Source organism: Cyprinodon variegatus, unplaced genomic scaffold (assembly GCF_000732505.1).
Source record: "Cyprinodon variegatus isolate N-32 unplaced genomic scaffold, C_variegatus-1.0 Scaffold268, whole genome shotgun sequence".
NCBI classification, from domain to species: domain Eukaryota; kingdom Metazoa; phylum Chordata; class Actinopteri; order Cyprinodontiformes; family Cyprinodontidae; genus Cyprinodon; species Cyprinodon variegatus.
Window position 1 is genome coordinate 674,796 of NW_015150721.1, and position 17,390 is coordinate 692,185.

The 17,390-nt window shown below is 37.5% G+C and overlaps 1 protein-coding gene across 1 annotated transcript; it reads left to right on the plus strand.

Annotated features, from left to right (window-relative positions):
• Nucleotides 1-7,337: 7,337 nt before the first annotated feature.
• On the plus strand, nucleotides 7,338-13,222 carry LOC107089841 (LRRN4 C-terminal-like protein). The gene is made up of 2 exons (XM_015382846.1): nucleotides 7,338-7,458; nucleotides 9,724-13,222. Exon 2 carries the CDS (start codon nucleotides 9,737-9,739, stop codon nucleotides 10,400-10,402), a length of 666 nt encoding a protein of 221 aa, XP_015238332.1. The 5' UTR covers nucleotides 7,338-7,458; nucleotides 9,724-9,736; the 3' UTR covers nucleotides 10,403-13,222.
• Nucleotides 13,223-17,390: the final 4,168 nt, after the last annotated feature.

Here is a 17,390-nt window from a genome sequence, read left to right on the forward strand (position 1 = left end):
ATTTTAACAACAGTTCCAGGAGTCCAACTTTGGGCAAAAGACTACAGAACCTTGATGAGTGAGCAGAATACCGATATAATCATTTAACTAATAATCATTCATTGGTTTTAGTCTTGATTTGAATGAGCTAATTATTAACTACGACTTCTAGTTAATTACTATAATCATAATCTGCTGGTCAAATTGAATAACAATTATCGCCTGTAGCTGGTTAATAAAATCAAGATGAGCTAAAAAGTTGGACATTTGTTTTTATTACTGGCAAAAAAAATTGTGAGAAAACCTTCTCATTAGATATATGATTCAGACAAAACAAATTAAGAAAAGATTTCGACACATGTTCCCCCTTCTTTAAAAAGAACAATAACAATCTCAATATGACCATTTAAGGCAAAACTCATCCAAAGTGATTCTCTTAGAGTTTAAAGTACCCGCAGGGCATTAACCCCCTGCTTATACAGACAAACAAATCATGTCAATGGTTCCGTGCAGACAGGGCTCTACATGAAAGATACTCCACATGGTCCCTGTTCATTGGAAAGCTTTACCCAAACAAATCTTAAACTCCTTGATAATTTGCAGATGATCTGCTCTTTGTCAGTGCAACACACCCCAGGAGCTGAATAGCGGTTTCACTCACCCAGTTTAAATGAAAATGTAAGTATTAAACTTTAATGGACTCATATGCAGAAGGAGGCAGAAAGGTGAGTTTAATTACAGAAACCCTTAGAACTGAAGTGGGCTCAAAGCTGGAGTGGAAAATTGACATTTAACTAGTATTCACCCATCAAGGGTGAAAGAAAACTGAAAGCTACTCTATATACCTGGAAGGACAGCAGCTAAACAAAGGCTGAACACAGGGGGAAGGGACTTGGTTGATTAGCAGATGAATGAATTTTGACTGATTGGACTAAAGCAAAACTGCTGGAGAGATCGAACAAATGAAACAAGACATTAAAGAACCAAAACCAAGACAAATCAGGAAAAAACAGACAAAAAAATGAACTAAAGAGATGGTAAATGGTATGTAGTTATATAGCACCTTTATTCAAGTTAGGAGACTTGACCAAAGCGCTTTACACTACATTCATTCACCCATTCACACACACACTCACACACTGATGGTGGCAAGCTACATTGTAGCCACAGCTGCCCTGGGGCTCACTGACAGAAGCGGGGCTGCCGTACACTGGCGCCACCGGGCCCTCTGACCACCATTAGTAGACAATGCAGGTGAAGTGTCTTGCCCAAGAACACAACGACACTGAAAGTCAGAGTCGGAGCTTGAACCGTCAATCCTTCGATTTCAGGGCAAACTCCTACATCAAACACCACTGTCGCCCACTGTCGATAGAGAAAACACCTAACTAATGTCAACAAGAAGAAAATTTACTAATATGGCAAGACCCAAATACAAAAATGTTTAATAGACTTAAGGCAAAACCAAAACAAGTAAGTCTTAAAGCAAAACTTAAGGAATTGAAAAAAGATCTTAAAAAGTAAAAATGGAAAAATAATGATAATAAAATATAATTAAAGCTCACAATAAAAAATAGGAGAAAACTAATAAAGTCAATTAAAGACTTAAAAGAGCCTGAATCATAGCTCAAATCCTCCAATAATATGATGGAAATCAATGTACTCAGGTTACTTTGGGGGAGCTGCAGAGATCCACTGCTCAGGTGGAAGCAGCTGTTTACAGGACAAGTGTTTGATAAGTATTTAACATTTTTTTGTTAATAAGAGGACCTGTCCAGGCTGTACCCCGCCTCTCACTCATAGACTGCCGGAAACACTGCGACCCTGACAAGAACTAGGCAGGAGAAAATGGATGGATGGATGGATGGATGGATGGATGGATGGACGTTAATAAGGGGTAAAAGAGAAACAATTATTAAAGGGAGACATTTTAACTGTTTGCAGTTTGTCACAAAAATGGAAGAAGGTACTAGAAGACAACTGGCACTTCGGTTTTGTTCTAAGCCACACTACTACAGCATCATGCTCTGGTTGAATTCCTCTGTGACAGGAACAGAGAAGGTTGGATATTAGAGAAAACCACCCCCAACAGTCTGATGCCACCACCATCATGTTTAGCCGTGGGGATGGTCTGTTCAGGGTGATCTTAGCTTGGGACATGGGTCCCATCTGACCAGAGTACTTTTTCATTAAACTGACAGATTCTTCTGGGTTTGGAGATGGATTAATCATGGTTCACCCCTTTTGGGACTCTGAGTTTTTAGTTGTCAGTTATTAGTTTTGTTGATCTTCGGTTTATTTTCCATTATATTCAGCTGTCTTAGTAACTCTCTGTTGCCCCCTTGTGTTTGTTTCCTTTTCTCTTGGTTTCCCTATGGACACTTCCATCCACACCTGCATCTTGTCAGCTCATTAGTCCAGTCTTTGTTCTGTCTACCATGTATACTCTCCCTGTGCAGTTCCTCAGTGCTGGTTCCTGGTTGTATTGTTGTTTGCCCTCGTCTCTGGCTTCCTACATGAGTTTTCCCTGATGTTTTTGGTTTTTTGTATTTTTTTGTTTTTCCTCAGTTGCTCCATTAAATCTGCAAAATTCACTCTGCCTCCCAGTCTCTGCATTTGGGTCCTCAAAAACCTCCACTCAACCCGTGACAGGATGACACGGTGTTCCACTGTTTATTAATGAATGTGATCTTTAAAAGACACCTGGTTACAGTAAAGAGGATAGTTATTTTTTTCCTTCAAAATATTCATGAATATTTTTTTTTTTTTTTTTTTTTTTTTTACTTCTTCGTTTATTAAGGGATCTTATTGTTTGACCTTTATGTTCTTTTTGTGCATTTTATACTTTTGCAAAGGCTCTTTGAATGTTTTCCATGTAAAGCACTTTGAATTGTTCTTTTACTAAAATGAGCTTTACAAAACAACAAACCAGCAGAACACATCACCCATTAACTGGTCTCTGTTTATGGGATATTACATCATTATTGAGAACTGGGGCCTTGATTCTTTGTATTCAACAGAAAGAAAACTGCAACTCATTAAAGCCGATTTTATCCGCTGTTTTGGCTCAGTGGAGCGATCTGTAATAAAAAAAAAATAAATAAAAAAATCCCCCATTTGAGGGGAAAGCAGTAAATAAAAACAAAAGGATTTTAACCAAATATGAGAGGCAAATACTGATTTTTTTTTTAGGACATAAATGGGCAGGACTTATGTCAAAACATTTATTCTGATCCTCATTTAATCCTTTTTTGGACTACATCCATTTCAAAACTCAAAATAAAGTATTCCTCACAGAGACCTCCTCATGGGATCATTCCCTGATGGAGGAAGCAGACTCCTGTTCCCAGACAGCCACATGTTACAGGGGAAAAACTGACGTGGTCGATCTGTGGCAAACAGGAGCACAACGTTGCACAACAACACATATCTCACATATACAGTAATTTGAGTCATTTCCAAAGAAACATTCCCCTCCTCCTAATTTTACTTCTTTTATGATTTGTTCTTTATTTTGTCCTTAAAGATATAAAATATTGTTCCCGGTAAAGTTTTATGGAAGAATTATGAAAAGAATGGTTTTAATAATCCCACATCTGATTCACTCAGGTAAAAGCTGAGGCAGGCATGAATTGAGCGGGGTAAGGCAAGCAGATGTAGCCTGTGGTTAAAGGAATTAAACAGAAGAGCATAATACCCTGGATAAACACGATCCATATTACACAATACATAAACACATACCCACACACATCCTGGATGCAAATACATGCATCTTGTTCACACTTAAACACCCACACTGTCCTTCGTTTTTATTCAGTTACCTACAGAGAGACACACAGGAGGAAAAACTAATAACTGAGACCGCTGTATGAATAAGGGATTAACATCTCCTGATGTCAGTGAGCTGGTTTTTAAAGAGTTATGTGGTGAAAAATGAATGTTTAAATAAACTATAAGCTCACCCCCTCACTTCTATTTTAAATTGAAATTAAAAGTTTTCCCGGTTGCTCCTTTTGTTCGGCTTATGTTGTTATTATCGTTTTTTGGTATTTTGGTAATCAAAAAAGCTTCCGTCTGTTTATAAATGAAAAATTGGCTTAATTTTTATCTGTATAATCTGTCAGAACAAAGAAGAGGAGCTGAAAGCTATTTTTGCTTGGTAGTGTCAAAGAAATATATTTGAAGAAAATTAGAGATGTGCTTGGAAGTTTACATGCCTTCCCATTAAAGAAAGTGATCATTTCACACTAGTAATTCAAATAGCACAGAACTTGAAAAACTTATAATAAATGCAAATTTACTAAATGATAATCTAGCAAAATAAAATACTGATTTTGAATCTTGGTTTAAAAAAGTAATTCTGAAAAACAAACTTTACTTGACAAATAAAAGTATCTTGCTGATGAAGAGTGAACTAAACCTGAACTTGAATGCCTCAAAATTTTTGTTCATTAGCTCCATCAGGGTTGTTTACTTCTTTTACTCATCAATATTTACATATGTAGTATGTGTCAAGGAGCTCAGAATGTAGGACCCAGTATTCAGCCAAGCAGAAAGTGGGAAGTTTCAAAAGGTTTTATGAAAATAAAAAGAACAGAAAGTGAAAGAGAAAGTGGATCTGCAGTGGCTGCGGAGGGGGGTGGGGCATCAACCATCACTGACACTCTGGTTGAGGGTGAAACAGGTAAATGACCATGATAATCTGACGGAAAATGATTATCCGTGTGAGTCACCATGTTTAACAGTTCAGGCCATCCTCTTGAATTAGGCAGGATCTAGTCGATGGACTGCCAATGGGATGGGGCAGGAGCCGCCCAGAGTGAAGCAGATGCAGCAGCCCCAGTGAACAGGCAGGAGTCCAAGCCAAGTCAGGGGCTCTGATCAGAACCGAAACAGGCAAATCCAGGGTTCTATGACTCCACAGAGAGTTCATGCAGCTTCAGGATTCCAAGTCTCCAACTGAGAGTTCTGGCAGAACAGGCAGGCTCAGCAGTTAGGAGGCAGAACAAGGCACGACATCAGGAAAACCACGGAACTTTAAACTGCCTCACTCCACTGAGCCAAAACAGGAACAGGGCGCGCTCAGAGGATAATAGACAGGACACGATCAGGAAACACCAAGACACCATAAATAACCCTGTCTAACCTCTGGCCCCCAAGAACGGTATGATTTCAAACTAAAATTAAAACCCAAACAAACACACAAACAAACATACACAATGATCTGCCCCCAATAGACGAACTGAGCTGTTTATAAAGCAGAAGGATCTGGTGGATAAGATGAACGATAATTAGTGACCAGTGTGAGGTGAGCAATTAGACAAACTATCAGGGCAGCAAACATGACATGTATGCATATATTCAAAATCAATGTCATGATTTCTGTTTTTTTCTTATTTCTTAGTACTTTAGTCAATTTTCATTTATTTTATTGGCAGCTGTTTTCTTCCCCTGTCTTCAATGGAATGGTATATAATCGTTCAAGTACAGCTGTAATTATGATTTTAATGTCAAAATACAATTGATTGTTATGGAACCCTGAAGCCCACAGCAACAAAGCAAGAGCTTCAAAGGTCCTGAACTCTGGGGAGAGAATCTGTAAAAAACAACACTGGATCAGTCAAGCACTACTCTGGCCTTCAAAGAAGAGTAAAGGGAAATAACTGGAGGTTAGGTTTTCAGTTTCCCAGAGACATGTGACAAACACTGCTTAAATACTTTAATGGATCATGTGCCCTTCACTTTAACTACGCTATTTGTTGTTCTAAAACAGAGGTTGACAAAGTGGGGAAATCACATATGGGTTTTCAGATCATTGTCATGTGTTTCCTAAAATAAACAGAGGGTCAAAATCTGCCATGAAATAAATAAATAAATATGGAGGTCACATAAAATAAGTAGCTGTAACATTTTTATACATAACATTAAATACACCAGTATACTGTAAAATGCACAATGAAAGAAATAAATGTCCAATTAAATCTTTTTTTTTTTAAATGCAGTTGAAACTAAATGTTTATTGCTAAAAAAAAATAATACATGTATTTAAATAAAATAACTTCACTTTCAAACCCAGAACCTTCTTGCTGAAGGCAACAGCACTAGAGCAATTCATTTTTCTTATGACTGTTATTGATTTGATACAGCGACAGTCCATATTAATAAACATTTATGACCAGCCAGAAAGCAGTTCCTATAGACAGATAGTAAGTCACCCTAAAGAATAAAAGTAAGATGTATTATTTACCTTACACTATTAAAAATGTTTAAGCTAAAATGAACACAATAAAAATGCAAAAGATCAACAAAGATAGAAACTTGTACACAGAATAAAGCTCATATAAATAAGGCAAGATGGCATCAGGGGGCAATACATGATTTAAATATTAAATATTTTAATGAAATTGTAAAGGGCACAAAATAATTTGAAAAATGCATTCATTTAAAATTAGTATAACTACTTTATATGTATAAATAAATATAGAGTTACACAATTAATGTGTCTAATTATATATGTATTTTTTTCGGGGGTGTCTGTCACATTTTTTGGGCTCAAAGTTGCTGATATGTTTGGAACTTGAGTCCTAAAGCATAAAATGGGCAGTTTGTTGGTGGTTTTAAGACATTGTTAAATAGTTGAAGGAGTATAAACACTTAGAGAGTAAAAGAGCTTTAATTCTTTAACTAGTTTTAATTCTTTAATAGATTAAATTTCAATATATAGTAAAAGTATAGTGAGACCTTTTTATCATGACTCTGAGATGTATTTTTATCATTTAAAGGCTTTGAGAGTGCAGAGATTAAAAAGTTTAAAACAACTGGAACTGGAGTAAACAAGGCCCTACGTTTATCTCAACACAGCATGGGTTAAGAAGGCGGGAGATTATCCTTCTGCAGCAGATGTTTCAGAAACTGTCCCTTTGGGTCCTAAATGAACTTTATCCTTGATAAGGGAACAAATTCAGACACATTTCTAGCTGTTTGAGGAACTTGTGCTTAACTTTATAGGCCTTAATGACGTTTAGTCATTCATTTCCAGTCAGGTAGAAAAGTTCTTCCCCTACTTGATGAGCTTTAATGAATCAAGGCCATTCAATATTCCATCCTCTCCAAAAAAGGAGAACAAACTTCATTAACAAGTGAGACACCCTCTGAAAAATGTGCAGACTGTTAAACAGGGTGAGCAGACATTCTCTGGTTCACCTAATCTGAATGCAATAGATGATCTAACTCACATTAGACTGTGGTTAAATCACCAGCTGACATGAACGTCACTCAATGACAACGCTTAAGTGTTAGGCAAAAGAGGTGGAGCTGGAATCATGGGGTTGGGAATGAGAGGCGGGGGGGGGGGCAGGCAATAAGAAGGAGGCGATTGTTGGGCAGGAGGGAAACATAAAGTGGGGAGTCAGAGGAAAGCGAAGTGAAGCAAAGGAACTCAGATTGCATTCAGGTCAAGATCTCAATCTAAAGCAACAGGTAAGTTCATGTCTCCTTTTGTTTTGCATAGTTTCAGTTATTATTATAAATGCATGCAGTTTCTTTACCACAAACAGACAGCAGATTGGTATTCCTGTGGACCTCCTGCTTTGCTTTCATTGTGTTTACAGTCAGAGGAAATTAAATCAGAGAACCTTTAGAATGAGGTTTAACATGATTTCTCTCCTAAAGCTCATGCCAGGTCATATTTTAGGTGCACTTTATGTGGGATCTCCATGCCTCCTTTTTCCTGTAATCAGATCCAGCTGACCAGGCTTTGCTCTCTGCTTGGGTGTGCAGGCATTTGGACCAGTTGTGCAATACTCCCTGGAATGCTGATTAAGATTGAAGCTGCTCCAAATCTTTACAAATGAGGATTACTTGAATTATCTTGTAAAAAAGTCAATAAATCACTAAGAAAACACAGACAGGGTCATACATTTCAGCTAATTAAGAGTCCTTGGTTTGTTACGTCTTTACGCCAAAATAGTGCAACATTATTTGTTGAAACGGCTTAGGGATCTTTTTATTGGTCGATTAAATCCACCTGTCATTAAATAAACAGTTTTATCTGTTACTGTTTGTTCTGTTTTTTGCCATTTAATTTGTTACAGATGAGGAATTCAAGGAATAGAACAGTTTGTCCCTCTTAAGGCTCTTCCATAACAGATAAACTGAATCCAAGTCCTTAATGCACAAAAGTCTGAAAATGTATAAAAACATTTAGCTTGTTTCTGTCACCTTACAATACAACCTTCAATGTATTTCATCAGGATTTTATATAAAATATACAGCTTAAAAAGAAAAGTAATTTCTCTTTTGATTTTGTGTTTGATGCGACAAATAATTATAGAGCAAATTTAAGAAAAATGTTTCAAAAATGTTAACTGTTTTATGAATGAAAAACAGAAAAGTGTGGCATTCACCTTTATCAGCAAGTCTTTATCAGCACATATAGAAACCGAAATGTGATGTTTAGTTTGTTCAGTATGAGTCAAGCTTTATAAGTTTGGAATGAAAACATCTCTGAACAACAGATTTTAATCTTTGCCTCAGAATTTAAAATCCCTAGACTTTACCATTGCGTGATAAAGTGTATATGATGTGCAATTGAATTAAACTTTTTAAAGTCAGAGGGTTTCAAAGTGATCTACACTACTCACTCTCAGATAAGAGAAATCAGTATATTATTTCAAGTGTGTAATATGAGACTATATAATTTTGAGGGCAAAAATATGCAGTCCTTTGTCCGTTTATCTTCGCAACCTGCTCAAATGGGTAAATACAATTATTTAAGAAACTTTTCCAATGGGCATCTGGCTGTTGCTGATGCTGCTTTGAATCCTGATCTCCTTGCCCAGTTTTGGTAGGTTTGCATTTGTACCATCTTTCAACCTTCACTGCAAAAATTGGTCTGGTGCACTGCAAAAATGTAAATCTAAGTACGTCCTTTTTTTTTTTTTCTTAAAATAAGTTTTTTTTTTTCTTGAATTGAGCAGATAAATGAGACACTTTGCCAATGGAATAAGACAATTTACATTTGAAATAAGTAAAAAAACAAGCGCAGTCTCTTATTTTAAGTGCATATTATCTACCGTAATTATCTTATTCTAAGGGTAAAAACGCTCATATCATTGGCAGATCATCTTATTTTTCTACTCAAATTAAGGGTAAATACACTTATTTTAAGCCATTTTTACTCATTTAAATACAATCTTTGCAGTTTGGTGTATTAGCTCTTAACTTGATCTGGCAAAAGGGTGATCTTCAGATAGAATAAGTATTATTAGCCTAAAAATAAGATAACTAGATATTATACTCTTGAAATAAGATAATGAAGTAGGTTTTTTTTTATTTGTATTGTAAATGTAAATAATCTTCATCTATTGGCAAATTGTCTTACATATCTGCTTAAAATAAGGGAAAATATACTTATTTCCATAAAAATTGACCTACTTAGATTTCAATTTTTGCAGTGATGATTTAAAAGTGCTCCAACATTTACTTCTTAGAAACTTGCAGAAGAAAATTGGATGCAGTTGATTGTATTAAAGAGGATTAAATGTAAAAGGGATGTATATTAATGTAAGTTACATTTATTAGAGTCTGTCAGATAAAATCCAAATATCATAAAATGAAATATGATGGATAGATTACAGGTTATGTAAAAAAAAGAATGTAGAGGAAATTGTTTGTTCATAAACACTAATAATATTAGCAGCTTATGAAATCCTCTGATGGAGTTTTTTTTTTTATGACTTCCAGCTCATCGCCTGCCATGAGGAATCAGCCCCTCCCCTTCGTGATCGTATGTCTGCTTTCAATCAGGGGTCACTGTCCACTGCCCTTTACACCTGCAGGGACAGGGATACCTCCTTATGATCCCGACCTTGCCACGTTTGACTACGATTATGATACATCCACCTCCTCTGACCTGATCAAAGTGCCTACTAATACTGGAATTCCTAAAAGGTGCGACTACAACCCCTGCCGTGAGAAACAACCCCGCTGTGAGGAACTGGCTGCCTCCTCTGGCTGTCTCTGCCAGGGCTCCACCTTGCCTGACCAGCGTCCAGATCCTCCCAAGCTACAATCTGTATCCTGGAACGGTTCAGAAGTTGTAGTTCAGTGGTGTGCACCAAATTCCTTTATCACAGCTTATTTTGTGACCGTTGGAGGAGAGAAGAAGATGTTTGAGGAGGACCACAGGAGCGCGGTGTTGGGCCAGATAGACCACAAAGCGGAGGTCTGTGTGGTCGCTGCAAACGAAGCTGGGGAAAGCAATAAGTCCTGTATGGAGTACCAGCCGAGCAGCAGCAGCCTCCCTCTGACAGCGGGCCTCATCGGGGGGGCTCTGGGACTCCTGCTGCTGATTCTGCTGGTTGTTCTGCTGTGTAGGCGCAGGAGGCAAAAGAGAAAAGAGGCCATGCATGTCCATACATGAATAGTCAGGGATCAAACAAACAAACTGAAAGATTGGACACTCAGAGGAATAAAGACTCATGAAATGCTTCATTGCTGCTGAAGTTCATTAACTGTAGGGAGATTGAGTATCTGAAAAAAGGAGGAAACAGGGTTCATTGACTCCTTATCATATCTAGCTGGTCATATTCATCTACCCATTGGTTGTGCAGCTTGAAAAACACTTTGTTTAAGGAAGCGCTTTATTACGAATAGAAATAAAAAGCAGGAAGATTTTACTGTAGTGATGCTAGGCCCATTTTTCTTCTATAAACATCTTTAATGAATGAGGAATGAATACCTTACCTTACCTCTGGGGGATCTTTGTCATATATCAAAAAGACCTCTGGAGAAATCTGTGTATGATTACTAAAGACTAAGCTGAGAAATACCCACACAAAGAAAGACAAACTACTGATTAAACAGATGGTTCAACTGGAGCCCAAAATTTGGGGGTTTACATCCTAACAAGACTTAGACAGATTTATTTTGTCATTTTGTATACAAGACTGTAAAGAAAACGGAATTTCGTTTAAAACAGCTCTCAATGAGTCTGATCTCTACTTAAATCTGTGACAGGACAGAGAAAAGGAAATGAACAGTTTTGATCTGGTGGTTTTCTGTAGCAAAGTGCCAAAACAGAACTGAAACGACTGCCTTCCTGAAAATCTGCTCCTTGGATAAAAGGTTGTTGTTTATTGAGCTGATTTACTTTATTTAACCAGGAAGTCCCTCACTGTTGACAGAGATACAGTATCTCCTCAGCCAAGCTGTATGAGAGTGATATCTTTCATACACATATAAAAACACTGAAAGGAATAAAGATCGAAACTTATTTAAAAACAGTTTGTTCAAGTCGGTTTAAAATGCTGTGGTAATAAAGAGTGGTTATAAATCCAGTTTATGCAAGAGTTTTGGCCTAATTCTGTAGTACAAGTTTAAAAAAAAGTGTTACATACACTGGATAATATTTGAACAGATGCAAAATAAAGCTTTGTCCTATGAATACACCTGATAGGCGTAAGATAAACTAATTTTTACAGAAAGGTATGGCAGAAGGGTGGATGATCAGAGATGTATTTTAAGTTTCAATGATTCTTATCTAATATGGATTTTATACGTTTTTTTGTGTGAAAATATTTGGTAGGAAAGAAATATTTATTTCTTGAACTCTCTTGAGTTTTCTTGTGTATTTTATGTATATAATTTGTATGGGAATAGATTGTGGCTTCGAGGATAGGAAAATGGGAAGAAGAAAACTACTCTGATTTTATTTTATGAGTGTCATTTCTACACCTTATTTAATCTTGTGATTCTTGACTAGTTGCTTGGTATGTTTAGAAAAGTCTGTCCTTTAAACTGAAATAAAGAGCTGACTCTTGTTGGCCAAATGTGTTCTTTCCTAACTGCAGTAAGATGGGTGTGTTTTTTTCCATCTGTTTTGCTGCTGGATGTGGTGTCATCTCTGGTCTGGAGCAGCTCCAGAATCCACTGCTTTTTTCCAGCTGTCATACATTTTTTTTCCTCTGGAGCATTATGGATTTTTTTTGCAAGGGTCTTCAGTAAGAAGCTGAAGGCGTTTCCTGGCACAGTAAAAAGAAGTAGAAGAGGTCTGTTGTTTAAAACCTTACAAATGATCTCGCCCTAGAGCCTTCATTATATGCATGTCTCCAGCTCATGGTTTAACTCAACATTCTTATTTTTTTTTTATTACATCCCTCATGGTCCCAAACGTCTGTTCTGGAAATCATTTACATGTTTGCATTTTGGGGTCAAAGTCTCCAAGGTGGCTGAACCTTTTCAGTTCAAGGCGGTTGCATATTAAAGCCCAGAACCAGCAGAGGACAGGATGACTCACTACTGAGGTGCATTTATACCACAACCGCTGCTATGATGAATAAAGCCTGAGCCAGCATGCACTGTTTGAACCAAAAAGAAAATTCAACTACAATAGCCACTATTAAACCACTTAAAGCAGCACTAAAATGGTTTCAAACAAATACTGTAAAACTAAAAGGTGCAAAAAAGCAAAACAACAGAAAATATGCACCGTAACATTATAACAGTACCCCGTAGGCCCGGATTATACAGTTAATCAGCAAAAGTTGATTTTCTTTCTTTCAAATACACTTAATTTGTGAACTAAACATTAAGAAGTGACAAAAAAAAAGCATCAAACAACTGGACCTAATAATTTGATTATAATAACCTAGAAGTGTAGCCTCAGAAATATAGTTATGTTGTTGATTAAGGTTTCTTCAAAAGACAGATAGTAAGAGCCATTTTTTTTTTTTTTTCAAAATCTCAAAACAACTGGAACTGGAAACAAGGCATCTCAAAATGACTTTTACAGTGTTCTGTTTACTTGTTTCAGTAAAAAGGAGCTGACTCATGTTTAGGGTTTTTTAAAACTCTGACGATTACTGACTCACTCAAACAGAACCATAAACCCTGTTTCAAGTGGTCTAGGTTTAGTTTAAACCTTCAGGGCTTTACGTGGACCGACTACTTCATGTACTTTTGATTTGATTTAAATATGTACGTTTTCCTGTAGTCATAGGTCACTGAATCAAGGCGTTTTAGTTTCACAGACTGTGGAATGCAGTGCTTATCCTCCCCTGGAGGTTGCACTCTCTGGATGGGTTTAAAAAGCAGATAAAGACATTTTATCCCCAAAAAAACTTTGAGATGATATGAGCTTTTATAATGGGCATTTATTATCCTGTCATGCTTTTTTTTTGTTGTGCATCTGTGTATTTTATTGTGTTCAACCTTCTTACGAGGCTCCTTGTGACATCATTCTGAGAAACATTTAATGCTCAATTTTAATGCTTTTTTATAGTTTATACAATAAAAAAGCTTCAGGAAGTTAATTTATGGTGTTCTCTTTAAAAAAAAACTTTCCCTTTGGAGTTGAGTCACGTTCTGTAATTCTTCATTTTATTTATTTATTTATTTATTTTTTTTTTGTGGGTGTGAGGATTACAAAGTTCTGTAGAAGGAACTATTATAACTGATATAAATCACATTCTTTGGAAGAACAATTACATATAAAAACCTTCAATTGGAGTGAGCAATTATATATATATTTTTACCTAAATAATATTTAATGAGGATCTGGCTCAGAATGCACAGCTTCCTCATCTGCTAGCTATTTGGATATGTTGACTTTGGTGTTTCTTTGTGCTGCTGAGGACAGACTGTCCAAAGCTTTCTCCGGTTTCACATGCCTTTCAATGTTTAAGATACCTTCCAGAAAGGCAGACAGGGCGTCTCCTTTGGCTTTTTCATGCTGGCAGGAGAACAGCTTCATCTGAAAAATTTAAGCCACTTTAGTGAGTTGAACAAGTGCTGATAAATCTGCTGTGTGAGAGTTCTGTCTGCACCTGTTAAGACTGCATATTAACATCTGGGTACCAGTCATGTTGAGTCACTCCCATTTCATCTGGGGGTGTGATGAGGTATTTTATCTTTCTTTCTGTTTAATAAGTGGGCAGTGAATCATTTCAAGCTGACAAAGGTTTTTAAAGAGCCTCTTCTGTTACTGTGAAGGAATGACTACCAGTAACGTGTCTGGATGAGTTTTTGTGTAGACTAGGATCCGGTGTTGCACAGATTTCTTTGTTAAAGTTTCGGTTAACTCTGACTAATGTTAAGTTGGAGAAAATTATCTCAGATACAATTAAAGAAGTGCAACTGTAACTGGAGCATTGCCCCCTGCTGGCCACATTTGAACCTGGTACCCCAGTTCTGTATGCTTTAGTTGTCTTTTTGCTGCCACAAACCCAGGGGCGGAGCTAGATGGGGGCCAATCATTGGCCACCCTTACAATTTTTTTCTCCAGAGGGTGGCATTTTTCACATTTGAACAATTACTTAACAACAGAAACACTGGTTAATTATGCACATCAATATACTAACAAATACAGAATTTATGCTCTTTTCAGAACTAGATTTTGTCTTATATGGGGTAAAGAGAAAATAATGTGTCTCTGCAAGTCATCTAGGTGTCTTCAGTGAAATCATAGATAAATAATTACTTTAATAATAACTTATAAATTAATTTAATGTGGATATTGTTGGGAGCTGGAGAAAATACCATTTTTCTCCAGCAGAGTCCACCGTGGATCCTCTGAGGGAGCCTCCTGCACAGGTGCAGCTCATCAAGACCATCAGAGGATCCACTACTTAAGCTGCCTTCAGACCTTACCTCAACGCCGCAGTGTTGTTCCAGTTGGTCAGCGCTAAAGCCTTGATCTCAGTGATTTTTCCATGGCCTTAATCCCGAGTCAGATTCTAACGTTTGTCTCTGTGCCTCTAGGTGACTCGTGCTTCCTCCGTGAAAGCTCTGGAAGAGCTAACCTGCTGAGCCGACCCTCCGAGCCAAACCCTGAAGATTCTCAGTCAACCTCTAAGCAGCTCTGGGCAAGAGCTAGGAAACCCAAGCCAAGGTCTGTTCAAATAAGACGTGAGACGCTGAAGCAGCTAACGGACTCTGCTAACACATCCTTCTCCAGAACCAATAGTGACTCTCCCAAGGAGAACCTCAAGAACCCTCAAGACTCCGGTGAAACCAGATTCCAGGCCCGAACCAGTCATCGGCATATTGTGTGCTTGTGCAAATAAACTTGTTAAACTTTTCATCCTGTGTCCGTCAGTGGTGTTCTGCATCTTTGGGTCTCCATTAGAGAACCGATCATGACAGATATTAGTACATTTAAATGTCATTTTTTTGTAGAATGATTATTAAAGCTACAGTGTGTAATAATTACAGGGATATACGGTCAGAAATGTAATATATTATACATAACTATGTTATTTATCATCATCTACGAGCTCAGCCTCTTAACCTTAATATTTGCGTTGCCTTAGAATTCGTTATTTATAATTACATAGGAGCGGGTCTCGCAGCCATGGAGGCAGACATCTTTGTGCTACAGCAGCGCAGAGCCAACAAACTAGCGATTGCGAGATCGCCCATTACGCTCGAAAGTAACTACGGCAAGTTGAGAGAGATGAACTGAGACGGTACTGAACACACAGACTAATGAAATACTATCTGTAAAATTATCTATGTAAACAAACCTCATCACTTGAGAAGGTAGGTGATGCGGACGTCGTGGAAGACATTTTGTCCCGTAACGCTCGCTGTACTGTTGGGGGGGAGAAGCGGTGGGGGGGCGATGTTCATGTTGCTGCGGTCTGCAGTCTGGACGTTAGATGTCGCTGAAAATTACACACTGTAGCTTTAATGAAAGTATGTAAAGACAATGTAAAATATGTTCGCGCCAGGACTCAAACCTGAAAGTATTTCGTCCACTGTACCTTTTATCTAGATGCCATGGATGTTTAAATATATGCATCTATTTGTTAACAAAGGCTGTAGGAAAGTATAGTTTGTCTTTATTTAGAAAATATGGATGTTGTGCTCATTCCTGTTGGAACAGTATAGATTGACCCTGAGGTTCTGGCACCTTTCGGCCACCCCTCATTGTACATTGGTTATTGACTGGCCACCCCATTAGGATTTTCTGGCTACGCCTCTGCACACACCTGAATTAAATGAAAGGAGAATTAACTGGCTTTAGCAGCACTTGGTGGCTGCTGAGGAGGAACAATTATTTGAATCAGGTGTCCTCGAACAGAGACACAAATAAAACATGTGAGGGCCGAGGTCATGGCAGACCAGGGCTGGAAACTATGTATGAAGGGAACAAAAAATGTTTTGGCCAAAAATGATTGCAAATAAAAAATGTTTAAAAATCTGAACCAAATAAAAGCCAATGTTTACTGGGTTTTTGGTTTATCTAAACAGATAAAGAATGCAGCATTCGTCTGATGCTTTCGACTGAGGGTTCAAGGAGACAAAGGAACATAAGAACTGATCCCAAACATTTCTATATTAGAGAAGCTAATGTTAAATTAGCTCAATGTGTTGTTTCTCTAGGAAAGAACCAGTTAAACAGATGAGCTTTTAGCCAGTTTTGTTCTAAGAGGATAAAGGAAAGAACAGAGTCGGACTCAGTGTAAATACATAAAATGGAAAAGGCAGAAGTGCGTCTGCAGCTGCCATAATGAGTGTCATCCAAATAGTGCTGTTAGGAAGGAGCTAGGATCAGGGTGCAGCATGCTTTCTAGTGCCAATACAGTTGGCATAAGGACCCCTTAAGGTATCTAACATTTTCAATCGCTCCAAATACCAAAGAAGTTAATTTCAAAACCTTTCATGGAATTTATCCATGAAATTTGCCAGTGACTTTATTCAGAAGTGATTCAGTTTTGGAACTACACATTTATTTTCTGTGATTATAATGAACCTCTCAAGTTGGGTGGAGGCTTTGAGGACTCAAATGCAGAGATGAGTAGGTAGAGAAGGGAGCTAGAGACAAGGCAGCAACAAAACAAGTAATCTACAAACAGGAACTGCAGAGGGAACTGGTGTATGTTTATGGGGAACTGTACAAAGGATGGGCTAATGAGCTGATAGGGAGCAGGTGTGAATAGGACCAGCTAGGAGGGAGCAAAGGGGAAGGAACAGACACAAGGGGGCGACAGAGAGTAACTAAGAAATACCACACTGAAAGAAAACAACTACAGAAAATCAAAGAAACTAAAAATAAACTTAAACAGAGGGCCCTGACAGAAACAACAGACCATATATTTTTGCAATGCATGAACATTAAGGCACTTTGGACTGACATTTTCTAAAATGTTCTTTTTTAAAATGTTTTTAGATATAAACATCATCTATGGTGTAGCCATGAAAAACACTTTCTGATAAATACATTTATCATTCATCATTTATTTGGGGAAGTTCTTCATCCATAATGCCAAACACATGAGGAATATGGCTAAATTACACGGTTTTCACAATAGCCTTTTATTACACCTTAGTGCTCTTAAAAAAAATAAGAATGCACTTAATATTATTTCCATAATTGAAAGGTATGACCTAGAAGCTAAATCCAAGGC

What these genes read in the sequence shown, in the direction of transcription:
- LOC107089841 (XM_015382846.1), top strand. Translation starts at nt 9,737, where the DNA reads ATGAGGAATCAGCCCCTCCCCTTCGTGATCGTATGTCTGCTTTCAATC.